This window comes from Bos indicus x Bos taurus, chromosome 2, assembly GCF_003369695.1.
Source record: "Bos indicus x Bos taurus breed Angus x Brahman F1 hybrid chromosome 2, Bos_hybrid_MaternalHap_v2.0, whole genome shotgun sequence".
NCBI classification, from domain to species: domain Eukaryota; kingdom Metazoa; phylum Chordata; class Mammalia; order Artiodactyla; family Bovidae; genus Bos; species Bos indicus x Bos taurus.
In genome coordinates, this window is record NC_040077.1 from 84489119 (window position 1) to 84511290 (window position 22172).

Genomic DNA, 22172 nt, shown 5'->3' on the forward strand with positions numbered 1-22172 from the left:
ACTGATTTCAGGCAGAAGGGTCTTCAGCAGTCTTGGCCCAACACTCTAGACTTAACATCAAGTCAGCCTCTGACTTTGATTTCTGGTTCTCAAAGCTAATCTCACTTCTTCGTGAAGTCACTCAGTCATGTCCGACTCTTCGTGACCCCATGGACTGTAGCCCACCAGGCTCCTCCATCCATGGAATTTTCTAGGCAAGAGTACTGGAGTGGGTTGCCATTTCCTTCTCCAGGGGATCTACCCAACCCAGGGATCGAACCTGGGTCTCCCACATTGCGGGCAGATGCTTTACCGTCTGAGCCACCAGGGAATTGCTACAATCTCACTTCTTACTGGGCCCAAGTTGCCTCTTCAATCACACCCCAAGTGCTCACGTTTCTTGCTTGCTCCATGAATTTAGAAACATGTTGTGCTCTTGCCAGTTATCCTCCTTTGTTGCATTCGAAGTAGCACACTCTAGGCAGTGCTCTGCACTTGCTTTCTTCACTTACTAAAACATCCTGGAGACCTTTCCAGAGCAGCACATTGATACTGTTCTCATCTGTATTTCATGGCTGTATTCCATTGTGTGACTGTACCATCATTTATTGAACCAGTCTACTATCAATGGTTACTTGGCTGTTTCCAGGCTTATCCTCTTAACACCTGGCACAATAAAGAACCCTTAATCTCTATCACTTGCTATATTTTCAGGTTTTCATCTGTAAGCTAATTTCCAAGAAATGAGATTGCTGGATTCAAGAATAAATGAATTTATAATTTTGATAGATATGACCAGATTCCCCTCAAAAGGGTGCCCATTTCTCCAATCTTCACTAACAATGCATGATGTTAATATATTGGAATTTTGTCAATCCAATGGAAAATAGAATGATATCTCAATGTAGTTTTTATTTCAATCTCTTTGTATTTCTCTTATTATGAGTTAGTTTAAGCACCTTTTTAAGCACTCTTAATTTAAAGGGTAATCAAGTTGTATCCTCTCTGAGTACTGTACAGTAAATTAATCCATGGTGTTCTAGTAATATTTTATTGGGCTCACCTTGGTCAAACCATGAATTTAAAAAATCCACTTTATCTTTTCTTTGACATCCTCTGATTTCTACTGTAATTTCTATGATAATTTCTACACTAATATATACACTGTATATATATATATGTCTGTGTCCCCCTGCATACACCATTTTTCAAACAAAAATACCTGGATGTTATGTACATTTTTGACTACATTATAAATACCATTTTTGACATTAAGTGGGTTCTATAAGCCTAAATATTGAATGGCAAGAATTTGCACATTTTCATCTAGAGAGCATCCCTTTAGGGTTCCACATTCAGGCATTTTAGAGTCATTCCGATGATTTTCTGCATTACCATTCCCAACTCACCCCTTACTCATTGTTACACAGAGCGTGTATGCTTAGTCACTCGGATCTCCCACTGATTGGGTAGCCATTCCCTCCTCCAGGGATCTTCCCAACCCACGGATCAAACCCAGGTCTCCTGCATTACAGGCAGATTCTTTACCATCTGAACCACCAGACGGTCACACAAAGATGGCCTATTTTTTCAAGACCTGCTGAGATTCAGGGCAGACTCAGAGTAAGGATGCCCTGTGTGTCCAACACTGGCTTCTACTCAGAGGAGCAGCACTATGACAGCCCAGCCCACTCTTTTTTTTTTTTTTTAATTAATTTCATTTTATTTTTAAACTTTACATAATTGTATTAGTTTTGCCAAATATCAAACTGAATCCGCCACAGGTATACATGTGTTCCCCATCCTGAACCCTCCTCCCTCCTCCCTCCCCATACCATCCCTCTGGGTTGTCCCAGTGCACCAGCCCCAAGCATCCAGTATTGTGCATCGAACCTGGACTGGCATCTCGTTTCATACATGATATTTTACATGTTTCAATGCCATTCAGCCCACTCTTAATATTCACACAGAGTGAAAATGACTTACACCAACAAAGGCAACATAGGAGTTGGTAGGGCTGTCTTCCCACCCACAGACCACAAAGCTCCTTTCTCACTTGTCCTTGCTTTAGCTGCTACAACTAAATATATCTCTGCCAATTTTATCTCTGCCACTACAACCCTGAACACTAATTTTGGACACACAACATATACTATTTACTGGAGAAGGCAGTGGCAACCCACTCCAGTACTCTTGCCTGGAAAAGCCCATGGACGGAGGAGGTTGGTAGGCTGCAATTCATGGGGTCGCTGGGAGTTGGACACGACTGAGCAACTTCACTTTCACTTTTCACTTTCATGCACTGGAGAAGGAAATGGCAACCCACTCCAGTGTCCTTGCCTGGAGAATCCCAGGGACAGGGGAGCCTGGTGGGCTGCTGTCTATGGGGTCGCACAGAGTCGGACACGACTGAAGCGACTTAGCAGCAGCAGCAGCAGCAGCATACTATTTACTGTTTTCTTATCTCAGCTTTGTTGTTTTTACTTCTTCCCCTTCCTCCTTTGATTTTGTCTCTTGCCTCCTTTCATTGTGTAACAGACAAAGTCTAGCCCTTTATGGCCAATATTAGGCAATGATGCTCATCCTCCAGTATCAGCCCAGTGTATTCTGGCAGCTCCATCTGTGAACCCATATTTTTAAACGTAAGATCAGAAACTATAAAACTCCTAGAGGAGAACATAGGCAAAACACTCTCTGACATACATCACAGCAGGATCCTCTATGACCCACCTCCCAGAATATCGGAAATAAAAGCAAAAATAAACAAATGGGACCTAATTAACCTTAAAAGCTTCTGCACATCAAAGGAAACCCCTCAGCAAGGTGAAAAGACAGCCTTCAGAATGGGAGAAAATAATAGCAAATGAAGCAACTGACAAACAACTAATCTCAAAAATATACAAGCAACTCCTACAGCTCAACTCCAGAAAAATAAATGACCCAATCAAAAAATGGGCCAAAGAACTAAATAGACATTTCTCCAAAGAAGACCTACAGATGGCTAACAAACACATGAAAAGATGCTCAACATCACTCATTATCAGAGAAATGCAAATCAAGACCACTATGAGGTACCATTTCACACCAGTCAGAATGGCTGTGATCCAAAAGTCTACAAATAATAAATGTTGGAGAGGGTGTGGAGAAAAGGGAACCCTCTTACACTGTTGGTGGGAATGCAAACTAGTGCAGCCACTATGGAGAACAGTGTGGAGATTCCTTAAAAAACTGGAAATAGAACTGCCTTATGATCCAGCAATCCCACTGCTGGGCATACACACTGAGGAAACCAGAAGGGAGAGAGACACGTGTACCCCAATGTTCATCGCAGCACTGTTTATAATAGCCAGGACATGGAAGCAACCTAGATGTCCATCAGCAGATGAATGGAAGACAGCTGTGGTACATATACACAATGGAGTATTATTCAGCCATTAAAAAGAATTCATTTGAATCAGTTCTAATGAGGTGGATGAAACTGGAGCCTATTATACAGAGTGAAGTAAGCCAGAAGGAAAAACACCAATACAGTATACTAACGCATATATATGGAATTTAGAAAGATGATAACAATAACCCTGTGTACGAGACAGCAAAAGAGACACTGATGTATGGAACAGTCTTATGGACTCTGTGGGAGAGGGAGAGGGTGGGAAGATTTGGGAGAATGGCATTGAAACATGTAAAATATCATGTATGAAACGAGATGCCAGTCCAGGTTCAATGCACGATACTGGATGCTTGGGGCTAGTGCACTGGGACGACCCAGAGGGATGGTATGGGCAGGGAGGAGGGTGGAGGGTTCAAGATGGGGAGCACATGTATACCTGTGATGGATTCATTTTGATATTTGGCAAAACTAATACAATTATGTAAAGTTTTAAAATAAAATAAAATTAAAAAAATAAAATACAACAAAAACCACACTGTGATAGTGTTTTGAAAATGTACTACTGCATATAAACACCCTTTGTGAAAACAATATACTATATTGTACGATCTTATCATTGCATACAAAATTAGATCACAGGCCTTCTCCAGGAGAGATATCTGAGTACCAGTACCCAAAAGAAAGGAATGAGAAAAGCACAGGGCAGGGAGATGGCCTCTTCCTATTCCTATAAGACAAATTCAAAAAGACAAATAAATCCACATTACACAACGGAAAGTTGAAAAGATATCATTTCTAGCAGTTAAGTTGTCTCACTGACAAAGCCCAGTTTTATGTCATGTATGCAACGGCACCTCACTCCAGTACTCTTGCCTGGAAAATCCCATGGATGGAGGAGCCCGGTAGCCTGCAGTCCATGGGCTCGCTAAGAGTCTAACACGACTGAGCGACTTCACTTTCACTTTTCACTTTCACGCATTGGAGAAGGAAATGGCAACCTGCTCCAGTGTTCTTGCCTGGAGAATCCCAGGGATGGGGGAGCCTGGCGGGCTGCCGTCTATGGGGTCACAGAGTCGGACACGACTGAAGTGACTTAGCAGCAGCAGCAGCATGTATACACATGTGTGTGGCCACACATATACATTTGGCTACAAGAGCCCAGAACAAAAAATGAGAGAAGATGCCCCACTAATGCTTAGCATGTCTTTCACTGGGTTGGTGGAAAGAAGGGAAGCCATGAGGAAAAGAAAGTCCAGGTTGGTGAAGTCAGGTAAAGTAAAGAACAATGCACTTTACATATGTATCTGTACAAAGAGATTAAATTAAAATTTGTTAAACAAAGGAAGAAGGGGAAAGAGGAACAGAGGGAGGGTTGAGGAGGGGCCTCAGACACCGCAAACCCACATTCATCCCACAGGTGGGAACTGGAAAGCCTCTGATGGGAGGGTGGCAGAGCTGGGGTGATTCTGGGTGGCTTAACTTCCTGGTTAGGGTTAGGTGCTCCTGTGTGCTAAGGATCCCAACTTCGGAAGGAATTCAGAGAAGTTGGTCAGCGAGGCCTCCCCAGTGTATGTCCAGGGGGCTTCCCAGAACAGAAACAACAGCTGCACTTCTGTAGCACACAGAGCTCTTAGCTTTCCCTTCGCTGGTCTGCAGGAGGCGAGAAAATATGCTCATTATTGTGCCTTCATAACAATACCTGCTATTAAGAACCAAGAGACCCTGGAGAGCAGATTGCTAGTAAACTGTGGCGGCTTTGGCTGGAAGGGTGAGAAAAGGTTCACGGACCACCCTGGAGACCTGGGTGCCGTGTCCTCTAGACAAAGATCCACCCAGGTTTTGAGAGGTCTCTTTGAGAAAAATAATATAAAACTATATTACTTCTGCATATTGTATAAATACATATGTCCACGTGTGCCTATTGCTAGGATGCCCCCCAGTGCCTCAGAAGGGATGGCACAGGGGAAGCATACAAAGCTCGAGCTTCTAAACTGTGAGGTACACTGTCCTCAGCCCTAGGGCCAAGACCCTTAGCACCACAGTGCCCCCCAGTGTTCACACCATGACATCACCCACACAGAGAGGTATAATCTCCAACAGTTGCCCAGAAACTTCACCTCATGCCAGTCACATGGGCAGTACTTCCTAGGTCTCTGAACAATACAGATTATTGTAGCAGCTAATGTTCCATGGGATTTAAAACAAGGTATGGCAATTCGGTCCTTTAACTATGACTACTCCTTAAAATAAATGTGGTAATTGGGTGGGGGGTGGGGAAGGGAGAATTGGATTAGAGATGATGGTGATGCTCACTTATTGCTCTATATAATTCTGTTATTTACAACCATGTTTAAATACTTAGGTTAAATTTGCAAGACTTTTAAAATTTATAGTTAAAATAATAAATGAAATAATTAAGATAGAATAGCTTTCATCTCTCTTAAAAAAAAGACAACAAAAAAAAACTTCAGTAAGGCCAGAAATACTTACTTAAAAGTACTGTGCCACAAATCTAGCACCGACAACATTGTAGGGTTCATTGCATTCAAGTGATCCCGAATATAAGTGCTTGCAGCTAAAAATGATTTCCTCCAAGGCTTTGGAAGAATTTCCATCCTGAAAACAGAGAAAATATTTAATTATCTTCTTTAAAAATCAAAAAATATTCTAATATTCAAAATACTTTTTGAGTAATACTTTTTTGAGTTTAATTTAAATGATCCCTCATGGTAATAATAAAACATGTTATATAATTACGCTTTAAAGTATATAAAGGTCATACTCATTATGGTTTAGTATACTTTCTAATGCATATAAAATTAGATTTGAATTTTTATTATATAAGGACATTTTTTCCCTAAATGATTGATCTGATGGAGTCCACAAATAACTAACAGTAATTAAGCAGAAAAGAATAGCCAGCTATGTTTTATGTACATCTTCAAAGACTTTTTTAAAAGGAAACATTTAAACATTTTATACCCCTATCGGTTTTAAAACATTTTAAGAATATAGTCTAGCCTGGAAATCTCCTTAAATTTCACCTCTGACTTAAAGGTCATTACAAAATCAGGAACACTAACATTCTATTTAAAGACATGTATTCTGTAACTGATGGCTGGATGGTAAAGAATCTGCCTGCAATGCAGGAGACCAGGGTTCGACCACTGGGTCGGGAAGAACCCTTGGAGAAGGAAATGATAACCCATTGCAGTATTCTTGCTTAGACAATTCTATAGACAGAGGAGCTTGACAGGCTGTAGTTCATGGAGTCGTAAAGAGTCAGACACGAATGATAGAGGGTTTAATAATAATATTTTGTAACTCCTCCAACTTGAATAATCATCTTTTATATATTAAAGATGGGCCATCTTCATCTTTCAGAGTGTATTTAAACATTTATATTCTGTGCCTGTAATTTTTTTTACTCATTAATTTTAAACACTTAGTCTAGTTGTAATATATAGTAAGTTTAATTCAGTTTGTCATTTGTGGCCATACCACCTTTACAATTACAAAGGATAATTTTTGTCTATACCTGGGAGAAAAATATTCTCCATAGAAAATATATTGACTCTGTTTTTAGTTGTTAAGATAAACAATTTGGGGCAATTTTAAATGATATAAAAGAAACAAAGCAAAATTGAAGTGCTTACTTAATCACATAAGTTCTATTGAAACTATTTAAGAAATGTATTCCTAAAAACACTAATTATTTTAGGGAAAATATATAGCAAGTGAATTTTCGTATTATGCATTCTATATTTTAATCCATGTAATAAAATGAAATATGTTCTATATTTGCATATTTTCTGTAACATTCCCAATGTGCTTTGAGGCATTCAAAATGCCATCAAGCTTTCATGTCTGCATCATATCTGAAGCCCATGCTTGGAGCTGTGCAAATACAAATGTCTGTATCAAGTTCTTTCACCAGCATACTTATATTTTAACCACATAGGCATTCATCTGTCAGTACGTCTGCTTGTCTATCCATTTATCCAACAATTTGTAAACATAATGTGTTTGTGTTTAGTCATGTCTGACTCTTTACAACCCCATGAACTATGGCCCGCCAGGTTCCTCTGTCCATAGGATTTTTCAGGCATGAATACTGGAGTGGGTGGCCATTTCCTCCTCCATAGGATCTTCATGACCCAGGGATGGAACCCCTGTCTCCTGCATTGGCAGGCAGATTCTTTACCACTGAGCCACCTGGGAAGCCCAGACATAACATATTAGGGCTTAAATACATAAAGATAATACAACCACTTGTATAAATGAAGTACATATATAAACATATATATGAGAAAATATAACCAGTGTATAAAGATATCCACATACACAGAGATGATCACAAAGTCAATATTCTTAGAGAAAATTGATTCCTTACTCAGCACGATGGGGTGGAAGTTCTTCTACCTTTTTGTCATCTTCCTTTTCTCTAGGATCTTTCAAAACAAAATCAACTAAAAGAAAATTGAAAAGTTCCTATCAACAATCTTACAGTAATTACAGTATTTCCCAAACAACTGCAAAATTAACTCCTTTAAAATTGTTTACATTAAGCTTTTTAAAATAATGAGCAATGTGTGTATTTATAAACACAAGAGATTTTTAAATTTTTTTTGAGAAAATCTATGATGTCTGTGTCTTTGAGAATGTATGTACTCTTTCTTAATGATGTCCCATTCTTTCATTTGAAAATCATTTCTTGTAATACTATATTTTCCTTTTGAGCTATGTACCACTGAAAGTAGTCTTATTGAATTGAAAATCAACAATACAGAGCAGTAGTTTCTCTTCAGTGAGGAAAGATAAATATTGCTCTGCTCTCTTTTAAATTGCTTAAGAGCATAGAACTATCTTGTTAAGAAATCAGTAAAGTGAGCTCCCTCTGCTTCTGTGGTCCTTAATTCAGTTAATTCTATTCTTCCTACTTTTCTTTGAAGATGCTCTTTCTAAAATGCAAATATGTTACTACCCCTCTGCTTAAAATATTTCAGTGACTCTCCTTTACCCTCAAATGCTTTTAAGAAGTTGCCTTTTGTAAGCCCTTAATATTCTTTCCTGAAATGCACCCTTTTCTTGGGCCACCAGAAGGGCTTGCAAGCCCAGAAGAGCCTTTCACTTTTGTCTACTATCATTCCCACCACTTCTTAGGCCATGCACGTTTCCTAGTACATGTTCATCCTTCATGACTCGGTCCAGGTACCCCCGAGTCCTTCCTAACAAATCAGACATGGCCTCTTCTCCCTTAGAACATGTTCTCGATTTCTCTCCTCACTGTACTTGCTACTCCGCTTTATCATTTAGTAATCTGTCCATCCCTCTTATTACATTATGAACTCTTCAGGGGCAAGAATTTGGCTCTTGACATGACTGACACACTCAAAGCAGTCTTAAATGCAATGAATGGTCTCCTCCTTGAAGGGTTCCCAGACCATTTCAAAGCAATATGATTTCTCCCGCTCTGACACAGAGTCAGTTATATCAGGCTTACCACCACAAACAACTGGAGAACCTTTCTTTAAAAAAGCATAGATATGAAAGACCTGCCTCCAGAGGTTTTAATTCAGATGGATGCAGAAATGAGCACTTTTTAAATGATGCTGATTATTAGTCAGTCTTAGAGTCTATTGGTTTATACCACGAGTCAGCAAACTTTTATATAAAGGGTTAGATTGCTAGTATTTTCAACTTGTGAGCCACAAGATCTCTACCACAACTACTCAGTCTCTTATGGTATAAAAGCAGCTAAAGACAATATGCAAGTTAATGTGTGTAGCTGTGTTCAGCAAAACTTTATTTACAAAAACAGGAAGCGGGCCAAATTGGGCCTGTGAGCTGTAGTTTGCTAACCTCTGATCCATTGCAATAATTTTGTAATTGATCACACTCTACTTTATGATATCAGTAATATTAAGGCTATGGTTTTTTCAGTGGTCATGTATGGATATGAGAGTTGGACTGTGAAGAAAGCTGAGCGCTGAAGAATTGATGCTTTTGAACTGTGGTGTTGGAGAAGACTCTTGAGAGTCCCTTGGACTGCAAGGAGATCCAACCAGTCCATCCTAAAGGAGATCAGTCCCGGATGTTCATTGGAAGGACTGATGCTGAAGCTGAAACTCCAATACTTTGGCCACCTGATGCGAAGAGCTGACTCACTGGAAAAGACCCTGATGCTGGGAGAGATTGGGGGCAGGAGGAGAATGGGGATGACAGAGGATGAGACGGCTGGATGGCATCACCAACTCGATGGACATGAGTTTGAGTGAACTCCAGGAGTTGCTGATGGACAGAGAGGCCTGAAGTGCTGTGATTAATGGGGTCGCAAAGAGTCGGACACGACTGAGTGACTGAACTGAACTGAACTGAATGCTAACTAACATTAAAATTTTCAGTTATGTTCTTTGTTGAGGGGATATACCCCTACAAATAGAAAGACTGCTTTGAAATTTTTTTGCTACACTTTATTAATGAAATTTGCCTGAGACCTGAAGCAATATAACAGCAAAACAATAAACAGCATAATAAATATAATAAATAGCTTCAAGTATAGATGTCAATTATAAACTTTCAAAAATTCATATTTAATATGATACATTCAAATCATAAAGCAAAGAGAAACACTGATTTACCTATGGATTTTTTTACACTAAGAAGATAATCTTCTCTCATTTCATCAGACAATGCAAGTATGCTGTTAGTGAGGACTTTCAGATGCTGGGGGACTAAATTCAATACATGCTCCAGCCAAGAATCTTCCATTGGTGCTACATGGTCCGTATCAATTCCATGGTGGATATAATAGTAATATCTCTATAGAAAAGAGAGCAAGAAATGGAGATGGGTTTAGTACTATAATGGGTTTCCCTAGTGGTTCAGATGGTAAAGAATCTGCCAGCAATGCAGGAGACCTGGGTTCATTCCCTGGGTTGGGAAGATCCCCTGGAGAAGGGAATGGCCACCCACTCTTGCTGGAGAATGCCATGGATAGAGGAGTCTGGTGGGCTACAGTCCCTGGGGCTGCAAAGAGCCAGACATGACTGAGCAACTAGCACTTTCACTTTAGTACTATAATAAGAGAAGTATTTATCAAAAATAAAACTACTTAGCAAAATTAAAGTTTTAGAACAAATAATTTACAAATTATAAAAAATGGTCTTCTGCAATTTGTATTGCCATTATTTGTGTGTGCTCTGTTTAGTCATTCAGTCAAATCCAACTCTTCATGATCCCATGGACTGTAATCTGCCAGGCTTCTCTATTCATGGGATTCTCCAGGTAAGAATACTGGAGTAGGTTGCCATTTTCTACTCCCGGGGATCTTCCCGACCCAGGGATCCAACCTACTTTCCTTGTGTCCCCTGCATGGCAGGCAGGTTTTTTACCACTGTACCACCTTAGAAGCCCTGGTATTATCTGATCTCTCCTATTTGGGGCTTCCCTGGTGGCTCAGAGAGTAAAGCATCTGCCTGCAATGCAGGAGAGCCGGGTTTGATCCCTGGGTCGGGAAGATCCCTTGGAGAAGGAAATGGCAACCCATCCAGTACTCCTGCCTGGAAAATCCCATGGACAGAGGAGTCTGGTAGGCTACAGTCCATGGGGTTGCAAAGAGTCGGACATGACTGAGTGACTTCACTTACTTACTTATATTAAAAAGATGATTTTTATCTCATGAAAGTCAAAGCTCTTATCTTAATTCATAACTATGTTATAAAACATGAAGTTCAGTTCAGTTCAGTTCAGTCACTCAGTCGTGTCCCACTCTTTGCAACCCCATGAATCACAGCATGCCAGGACTCCCTGTCCATCACCAACTCCCGGAGTTCACTCAGACTCAAGTTCATCGAGTCAGTGATGCCATCCAGCCATCTCATCCTCTGGCATCCCTTTCTCCTCCTGCCCTCAATCCCTCCCAGCATCAGAGTCTTTTCCAATGAGTCAGCTCTTCGCATGAGGTGGCCAAAGTACTGGAGTTTCAGCTTCAGCATCATTCCCTCCAAAGAAATCCCGGGGCTGATCTCCTTCAGAATGGACTGGTTGGATCTCCTTGCAGTCCAAGGGACTCTCAAGAGTCTTCTCCAACACCACAGTTCAAAGAAGTTAGATTACCAAATATGTAATACGCTAAACAGAACCCACGTGGAAGTAGAATTGTGTGAAAATTGGCTTTAGGGACCTTGTATTATTGTCAATCAGAAGTAGATATTAAAAGCTGTAAGTGAATCAATATTCCCTATTCATTAGTCTCAGAAATATTATACCATAGGATTTATGAAATTTCCAATTGGCCTATTGGTAGTCCATACCATAATTTTCAAATGTTGTTAAATGTGTGCATGAGAAATTCATTTTAAGATGTGACAGTATTTCTCTAGTAATGGGCATTTAACTTCAATGTATTTTCACAAGCTTTTACAAGTCACTTAGAAAAGAATTCAAATATCAAAATACTTTCAAATTAGTAATGTTAAAGTCTTTGATATTTACTTTTTAAAATTTTTATATTTGAAATCCTTGAAGAATCACTTTTTTAAAGTAAGCTAAAAAAAAAAAACAAAAAAATAAAGTAAGCTGATATGGTTTGTGAAATGTACATTACATAACTAAGATAATTTCTCATAGAATAAAGACATGGAAAAGCTATACATGATGAGGCTAGCTTTAACATAGGAGCAAGGAGACTTGAGATTCTCTGTGGTCTTAGGAGACAAGGGAGAGTACGATTTCCTCCATTCATCCAACAGAGCAATTTTATAGAACTTCATATTTACTCTCACATTCACATAGTTCCATAAGGAAGAAGTGCAGAATAATCTCAAAAGCATAAAAGCACCTTCAAGGTCTTCCTTTACTTTTAATTATACTGACAAAGAAATATCTTGTTACCAAGATGTCTTTCTCTATTGCAGAAGTGGTTAGTTTTGGAAGTGTGCTTTCATCAGGAGTCGCTGAGTCTAAGGCAGCATCTTGTTGCCTAAGAAAATGACAAACACACTATTCAAATGTATATAAAGGTCAGTTAGAACATATATCAATAGATTTATCAGACTGCAGTCTATAAAAATAAGAAAAGTACATTACTGAACATTTTTAAAATAGTAAAACATTTACTTGGTACCATATTCCTCCCAGATTACTTTCTCTTTATTCATAGACACAATGTCTCACACACCCAGGTATACTAGAAGTGATTTGAAATATCTAAATCAGAGGCCACATCCTTTTTGATAAGCTTTATTCATTCTTCTTCACTGCTCCAAAATCATCTCTCTCCTGAAATTTTATAGAAATGTTCTTGCATTATTCCTGAAATATGTATGACTAAAATCCCATGGACAGAGGAGCCTGGTAGGCTGCAGTCCATGGGTTCGCAAAGAGTCGGATACGACTGAGCAACTTCACTTTCACTTTTCACTTTCATGCATCGGAGAAGGAAATGGCAATCCACTCCATTGTTCTTGCCTGGAGAATCCCAGGGATGGGGGAGCCTGGTGAGCTGCTGTCCGTTGGGTTGCACAGAGTCGGACACGACTGAAGCGACTTAGCAGCAGTAGCATTTATAAATGAGGTTTAGAAAAGCATGGATGGGAAAGACTTTGAGTATAGTTTTGCCAAAGACACAGATATATTCTTCCAAAGACCATCTCTCAGATTTCTCGGGCCACATTAAAAGTTAGCAACAAGTGACATAGAAGTTCATACGCTGCGATGTATTTATTATTGACTGATTGTTCATACAATACTGTAATGTTTCTAGCTATAATTTACTTCAAAATCTGTACCAGATATGATCCACATTTTGTGACTTCCTGTGGGGCTCCTATGTTCATATCTTCAAAGCAATAAATTGTTCTCAAACAGCTTTATCCTCTTTATCATTGACTGTATCATGCTGCAGATCCCAACTTCATCTGGGATGGATACAGGTTAGTGACAGTGTAATAAAATACTTTTTCCCACTAACTGTCCAGTGAGTGGAGACAGGTGGTTTATTAAATATCTGTCTTAAATATCATACCAAAGTAGGTACTCAGAATGGATCTTATGACTTATTTTATCTTTTGAAAATCTAGGAATCCACTATTCTGTGAGCTTTACACTTACTCTTTTCAATTAAATGGACCAGAGAAAAGAGTCAAGGCAATGTCTCAAGCAGTGTCTCAGGTAATGTCTCAGTTTAATTCAGTATGTAGATTTAGGAATGAAATCTGCCTAGGAGACTCCTGAAAAAGGTCAAGACTTGCAGTCAACAGGTACCAAGGAAGGAAATGAATACAAAGGCTAAGAACAAGGAAGTTATCTGAACAGCTTTATGCCAGCAAATTAGACAATTTAAATAAAAAGAACATATTGATGCTTTTGAACTGTGGTGTTGGAGAAGACTCTTGAGAGTCCCTTGGACTGCAAGGAGATCCAACCAGTCCATTCTGAAGGAGATCAGCCCTGGGATTTCTTGGAAGGAATGATGCTAAAGCTGAAACTCCAGTACTTTGGCCACCTCATGCAAAGAGTTGACTCACTGGAAAAGACTCTGATGCTGGGAGGGATTGGGGGCAGGAGGAGAAGGGGATGACAGAGGATGAGATGGCTGGATGGCATCACCGACTTGATGGACATGAGTTTGAGTGAACTCCAGGAGTTGGTGATGGACAGGGAGGCCTGGCGTGCTGCGATTCATGGGGTCGCAAAGAGTCGGACATGACTGAGTGATTGAACTGAACTGAACTGAAATCCTTTAGGATTTAGGATTTTTGTCTTTTAAGACAAAGTAATAAATGTTTATCAAATGAGGGAATAAGCGTATGTAAGGACTGGTGAGAGCGTCAAGATATTCTGTGGTTGGAAAGGGAAGGGTTATTTTAACGGCAAAAGAAATCACCTTATTATTCTGGTGTTTGCATGGTAAAAAGATACTACTGACCATCACGTTCTTCAGGAATCAGGACATCTGGGCTCAGATTCTGCCACTATAAAGTATATGACCTTAATAACTGGGTTGTTTTTCTTTTTAATGGCAGAAATGCTTATCTTATCTAATTTGCTGAATCCTGGCATTCAAATTTCATCCTCTTTGAGAGTAACATGGACCTAAAAGGATGCAGCAAGGTTGGGAGAGGGGAGGAGATAGGAGGCTGGCGGCAACAAGAGAGGCTGCAGAAATTCTTGCCATCAGAATGAAGATCCTTTCAGCTCTAACACTCCATGACTCTATTTTTCTGTGGCCACAGGCGAAAATTCTGCTCACTGGAGACAGTAATAGAAGCTCTTTACTTATCACCTAGTCAGGCCCTAAATAGTTCCACATATATTTTCTCTAAATCATACACCTACTATTACAGGGCACAGTGATAATTATTCCCACTGTATAGATGAAGAAACAATGTCAAAGAGATTAAATAACTTCCCCTTTACACATCATTAATTAAATATAAAAACAAGGATTTGAATTATCCATAAGTGCTTCTACAGTGCCATGCTCTTTTCATCAAAGCAACATCCCTTTCAGAAATAAATCAATCAATGCTAGAAACACTGTACCTGGTTAAAGGGAAAATATGATGTATTTTATTTTACAAAAATGAAAGAACAAAATTGATATTTTTTTCTCTTTATCAATAGAGATTTTTGATTCAAGATAGTAACACAAACATCTATTTTTTCAAGTTTTTCTGTGAAAATGGTAGTAATGTTAGCCCATGATTGTGAAGCAACTAGAGGGTCATCAGTTGAGGAATTATTTCAACAAATTTCTGGAACATGAAAAGAAGACACAGAAGAGTTGAAACAATTTAAAACACCAGAGACAATAACTCATGCAGGAGAGACTGAAATCTGCCTTAGAGACTCCTGGAAAAGGTCTGGACTTGCAGTCAACAGGTACGAAGGGAGGAAATGAGCACAAAGGCTAAGAACAAGGAAGTTATCTGAACAGCTGTATCCCAGCAAATTAGACAATTTAAATAAAAAGAAAATATTCCTAAAAGGCAAAAAAGTACTAAACATGATTCAAGAATAAATAAAAAATATGATGAGATCTATATCAAATGAACTAATTGAATTAGTATGTATGGATGTGAGAGTTGGACTGTGAAGAAAGGTGAGCACCGAAGAATTGATGCTTTTGAACTGTGGTGTTGGAGAAGACTCTTGAGAGTCCCTTGGACTGCAAGGAGATCCAACCAGTCCATTCTGAAGGAGATCAGCCCTGGGATTTCTTTGGAGGGAATGATGCTAAAGCGGAAACTCTAGTACTTTGGCCACCTCATGCAAAGAGTTGACTCATTGGGAAAGACTTATGCTGGGAGGGATTGGGGGCAGGAGGAGAAGGGGACGACAGAGGATGAGATGGCTGGATGGCATCACTGACTTGATGGACGTGAGTCTGAGTGAACTCCGGGAGTTGGTGATGGACAGGGAAGCCTGGCGTGCTGCGATTCATGGGGTCGCAAAGAGTCGGACACGACTGATCGACTGAACTGAACTGAACCTTTTTACAAATAAAAGTGCAGGTCCAGATGGTCTCACTAATAAGTTCTATCAAACAGGTAAGGAATAACTAATGCAAATTCTACACAAATTCATTTGGAAAATAGAGTGGTTGGAAACACTTCCCAACTCATTTTAAGAAGCCAGTAGTGCTCTGATACCAAAGCCAAAGACAACACAAGATAAGTACAGTCTCATATTATTCATTTGTAGACGTGAAAATCCTTAAAAGTTTAACAAATGTATAAAAGGGATTACACAAAAATAAACAATGACGAAGTTAAAAGAAATGCAAGATTTCTTTAACATATACAAAGCAATTAATGTAAAGGAAACAGTGACAGACTTTGTTTTCTTGGGCTCCAAAATCACTGCACATAGTGACTGCAACCATGAAATTAAAAGACGCTTGCTCCTTGGAAAAAAAGCTATGACAAACCTAGACAGCATATTAAAAAGCAAAGACATTACTTTACCGACAAAGGTCCATTTAGTCAAAGTTATGGTTTTTCCAGTAGTTATGTATGGATGTGAGAGTTGGACCATAAAGAAGGCTGAGCACTGAAGAACTGATGCTTTTGAACTATGGTGTTGGAGAAGACTCTTGAGAGTCCCTTGGACTGCAAGGAGATCCAACCAGTCCATCCTAAAGGAAATCAGTCCTGAATATTCATTGGAAGGACTGATGCTGAAGCTGAAACTCCCATACTTTGGCCACCTGATGTGAAGAACTGACTTATTGGGAAAAGTCCTGATGCTGGGAAAGACTGAAGGCAGGAGGCAAAGGGGACAACAGAGAATGATATGGTTGGATGACATCACTGACTCAATGGACATGAGTCTGAGCAAACTCTGAGACAGAGTGATGGACAGGGAAGCCTGGCATGCTGCAGTCCATGGGGTCACAGACTGACTGAACTGAACTGCCATATTTAAAAAATAACAAAAATCAAATGATGATCACAATGGACATCAAAAAAGCATTTGACAAAAATCCAGCACCCACTCATGACAAAACCTCACAAAAAACTACCTTAATCTAATAAAGAATATCTTAAAAACCTACATTTAACATGATAGATAAATGTGAATGACTGAATGCTTTCCCCATAAGATTTGAAATTTCATTGTCACAAGTTTTATTGAACAAGGTACTGAAAGATCTACCAAGAGCAAAATGGAAAGAGAAAGAAAAGAAAAACATCTAAACTGAAAATGAAGAAATAAATCTATATTTGCAGAGAACATGGTTGATATGTAGGAAATTCTAAGGAAACTTTTAAAAAGCTCCATAACTAGTAACTAGTAAGGTCTCATGGTACAAAATTAACAAGCAAAAGTCAATTTTTCTATATACTGACAAAGAACAACCAGAAAATGAAATTAAAAAACTTCATTCACATCAAAAAGAGAAGTAGAAGCACTTAAGAATAAGTCTTTCAAAGTCTAAGATTTGTACATTAAAAATGTAAGACACTATTGACAGCAATTAAATAAAATCTAAATCAATAGAGGGAAATAACATGTTCATGGACTGGAAGGCTCAATATTATCGAAATGGCAATTCTCTCAAAATTGATTTACAGATTCAATACATTGTCTACTATATCTCAGTATGCTTTTCTTTTTTTATAAAGAAGATGACAAGATGATATTAAAGTGTACATACATGGAAATGCAAAAGACCTAGAATAGCCAAAACAATTTTGAAAGAGAATTTTGTGGAATTAAACTACCTGATTTCAAAACTTAATATAAAGCCATAGAGATCAAGACAACACGATAGCGGTGTAAACACAGACAGTTGAAGGGAAATAGAAGCCTATACACAGTCAAACGGTTTTTTACAAAGGTGCCAAGGCAATTTAATGAAAACTGTCTTTTCAACCAATGGGGCTGAAACATTTGGATATTGATATGCAAAAAAAAAACCCTTAACACTTACCTCACAACATAGATACTGAAATAAAGCATACATATAAATGTGAGAGCCAAAACTAAAACTAGAGTTAAGCTAAAACATCTAAGAAAACATAATATTTACAATATTATGATAGGAAAAGGTTCTTAGATATGACTCTAAAGGAATGAACTATTAAAAAATCAATAAATCAAGCTTCAAACTTTAAACTTTTGCTTTTTAAAAAATTCCATTAGGAAAACTAAAAGATAAACCACAGACTGAAAGAAAATAGTTTCAAAGGATATATCTGATAAAGAACTTCCATAGAAAATATATAAAAAACTCTTACAGTGCAATAATCAGACAAACAACCCGATTTTTAATAATGGGCAAAAAGTTTAAAATTGAAAAACAAAAAGATTTAAATTGACAATTCCCCAAAGAAATTATGTGAATGCCAAACAACTACAAAAGAGATGTCCATCGTTATTGGTCATTAGAGACATAACAACTTAAAGCCATGATAAGATACAACAGTACATTTACTAGAATGAAAAAACACAAGACAAAGCATGGGCAAGACTGTGGAGAGATTAGAAACTTCTTTATTCATTCTTATGGGAATGTAAAATAGTATGATGATTTGCAAAAGAAAATTTAGAATTGTCTTAATTTAAACATATACCTCCTATCAACACACAACACAGAATTTCTACAACTAGGTATCTACCCAGAAGTGAAAACATATGTCCACGAAAAGACTTGCATGCAAAACTCATAGCAGCATCATTTATAATAGCCCCAAACAATAAGCAAGATGGATTTCAAATACATACATACTGTACAATTCGATTTATGTGAAATTTTAGAAAAGATAATACTACAGAGATAGAAAGCAGATCAATGATTGCCTCGGGCAACCAGTGGTAGAGAGGATTAATTGAAATGGGCAAAAGGGAATTTATGGATGACAGAAGTATTCTAAAACTGGATTTTGGTGAAGGTTGTGCAACAATAGAAATTTACTAAAATTCATTCAATGTACATTTAATATAGGTGAGTTTAATGGTATATAAATTATATCTTAATAAAGCTATGTTTCTTAAAGCCTGTATAGAAGACTATGAAAATATAACATTCAGGGGAAAAAAAGGAAAAGACAAACTGCACAAACACAGACTGCAAAGTAATAACAAATAAAGCAACACAGGCTTCTCATCAACAATAATACATGCCATTATGTGGCTATAGAAAATACCGTGTTGTGTAAATAAAATTTGCTAACGGAGTAAAACTTAAAGATTCTTATCAAAAAAAGGGAGGGGTTTAAATATGTCAGGTGATGGATGTGCTAAATTGACTGTAGAAATTCTTTCACAGTGTATATTAAGTCATCACATCATACGCTTTAATTTTATTTGTCAATAAAGCTAGGGGAGGCTTCCCTTGTAGCTCAGTTGGTAAAGAATCTGTCTGCAATGCAGGAGACCAACGTTCAATTCCTGGGTTGGGAAGATCCCCTGGAGAAGGAAATGGCAACCCACTCCAGGACTCTTGCGTGGAGAATCCCATGGACAGAGGAGCCTGGCAGGCTACTGTTCATGGGGTGCAAGAGTTGGACACTACTTAGCAACTAAACCACCACCACCAAATGGGGAAAATGTTAATATTTTTCAATCTAATGTTTTCCAGATTTGTAGGGGAAAATTGCTATTATCCTTTAACTCTGCAGCCAGCTTACTCATCATTTCAAGAGAAAGGCAAAATTAGTGGAGACCTTTATAAAATGAAAGTTTTGGGTTTACTCTCTACAGATTCTCACTGGAAGAGCTACTAAGGGATGGACTTCAGCAAGAAAGAAAATGAACCTAGAGGTAAGAAGCAGAATGCAAAGACTATTTTCTAAAAAACTAGAAAACATGTTAGTAAATCTAAGTAAGTGTTAACTTTAGGAAAAAAAGAGAATGGGGAATTTAAGGACTTGGTAAAACTAAAATATTATAGAACTATTGGTAGAAATAAAATAAGCAATCACATGAAAAATGCAAGGAAAGTTCAGAGCTAAGCTAAAGTACTCCAAAGTCCTTTCGTATTATTCGGGGAGAAAATGAATCAAATGCATTTTAAACTTAAGAAAATATAAATTACAATGTGTGTGTGTACTTGTGTGTGCTCAGTTGCTCAGCTGTGTCAGAGTCTTGTGACCCCGTGGACTGTAGCCTGCCAGGCTCCTCTGTCCATGGGATTATTTCCCAGGCAAGAATACTGGAGTGGATTGCTGTTTCCTCCTCTGGGGATCTTCTGGAACCCAGGGATCAAACCTGCATCTCCTGCATTAGCAGGTGGATTCTTTACCAATGTGCCACTTGGGAAGCCCCATATAAACCGTAATACATGGTTTCAAATGCTTGGGTAACCACTAAAACAATAAAAATACATTTTATAACTTTTAAGACAATAGGAATAAAGGAAGAAAATAGAAAATTCGATTCAATAGAAATAATAAAAAAGATTAAATAAAGCAACACATAGTAAAAAAATACAAAATAAGTTGTTAGAATTAAGCTTACATATATAAGAATACCAATAACTAATAATGGGATTAAACATGCTACTGAAGTCCAGAAACTCAGACTGAATTGTAATTAGTCCAACTTACCTGCCTCCTGAGAAACCCATATGCTGGTCAAGAAGCAACAGTTAGAACCAGACATAGAACAACAGACCAGTTCCAAATTGGGAAAGCAGTACATCAAGGCTGTGTATTGTCACCCTGCTTATTTAACTTATATGCTGAGTACATCACGTGAAACACCAGGCTGGATGAAACACAAGCTGGAATCAAGATTGCCAGGAGAAATATCAACAATCTCAGGTAAGCAGATGACACCACCCTAATGGCAGAAAGCAAAAAGGAACTAAAGAACCTCTTGATGAAGATGAAAGAGGAGAGTGAAAAAGCTGGCTTAAAACTCAACATTCAAAAAAGTAAGATCATGGCATCTGGTCCCATCACTTCATAGCAAAGAGATGGAATAAAATGGAAACAGTGACAGACTTTATTTTCTTGGACTCCAAAATGACTGCAGAGGGTGACTGAAGCCATGAAATTAAAAGATGCTTGCTCCTTGGAAGAAAAGCTATGATAAACCTAGAAAGTGTATTAAAAAGCACAGACATCACTTTGCTGACAAAGGACTGTCTAAAAGCTACGATTTTTCCATAGTCATGTACAGATTTGACAGTTGGACCACAAAGAATGCTGAGCACCGAAGAACAGATGCTTTCAAACTGTGGTGTTGGAAAAGACTCTTGAGTCCCTTGGACAGCAAGGAGATAAAACCAGCCAATCCTAAAGGAAATCAATCCTGAATATTCATTGGAAGGACTGATAGCTAAAGCTCCGATACTTTGGCCATCTGATGGGAAAAACTGACTCATTGGAAAAGACCCTGATGCTGGGAAAGATTGAGGGTAGAAGAAGGGGACAACAGAGGATGAGATGGTTGGATGGCATTACTGACTCAATGGACGTGAGTTTTATGGTTAAAAAGATACTTCTGTTTCTTACAACTCGGCAGAAAAGATAATCTGAAAAATCTCCCTGTACAATTCTATAAACACTGAATGTCACAAAGTTCCTTTGAATGCATAGCCAAGTTCTCAAGGAAAAAGGAAATACTCAGGAGGAAAAAGACGGAATGATAAGGCAGAGAACGGCCAAGCCCTGAGGTTACGGCCGCCCTTGTGGGAGAGAGCCTTGGACTTTAATGTTCATGTAGGTCAGGAGATTACTTTGTAGGCTAGAGTTAAATGGAAAATTCACACCCCTGTATAAAGCTGCAACCCCAAATGGGCTCTATCTTCAACCAGGGGAGGGCCAAAAATGACAGGCACAGGAACGTAGTGTCAAAAAGACCGTCTGTTTTGACCAGGACACTGGGAAGTGAAAGAGTCGCTTCTAAGAATTTGTAACCAGAGGCCTACCCACCCATGGCTTGAAGTGTTGATTTTACAGTTTGTGTGATCTGAGAGAGCTTAACTGAAAAAAGGTGGTATAAGTGGGCCAAGCTGGTAATGTCCAGTGGTGCCTGGCAAAAGCCAACTCCTAGCCACTCCACAGAGGCGCCTGCCTGGGTTCTAACTGCACAGGAGCCCACGAGACTGCCTTCCTTTCGTAGCACAAAGTGACCACTGCCCTCCCCTCAAGATGCCTATCCAGCCAGTAAGATGTCACATGGAGACAGTAAAACGGGGCTTTCCTGGGAGTGACAGTGTAATGTGTCACTAAACTCTGTTCACAAATGGCAACGTGTGCACCTTGAGTCATACTGAAAGAAACGGGCTACTGAACAACTAGCACCAAGCAATGGAAAAACAAAACAACAAAAAAAACAGGCAAAG

The 22172-nt window shown here is 38.7% G+C and overlaps 1 protein-coding gene across 1 annotated transcript in view; it reads right to left on the reverse strand.

The window, feature by feature from the left end:
- Positions 1-22172, reverse strand: part of DNAH7 (dynein axonemal heavy chain 7) — a 273330-nt gene that overhangs the window by 222471 nt on the left and 28687 nt on the right. Inside the window, exons 6-9 of the mRNA XM_027563310.1 lie at positions 12266-12353; positions 10012-10192; positions 7764-7839; positions 5861-5986 (exon numbers count right to left, since the gene is read on the reverse strand). Of these exons, the coding sequence (XP_027419111.1) occupies positions 5861-5986; positions 7764-7839; positions 10012-10192; positions 12266-12353 (471 nt within the window). The remainder of the gene's footprint in view (positions 1-5860; positions 5987-7763; positions 7840-10011; positions 10193-12265; positions 12354-22172) is intronic.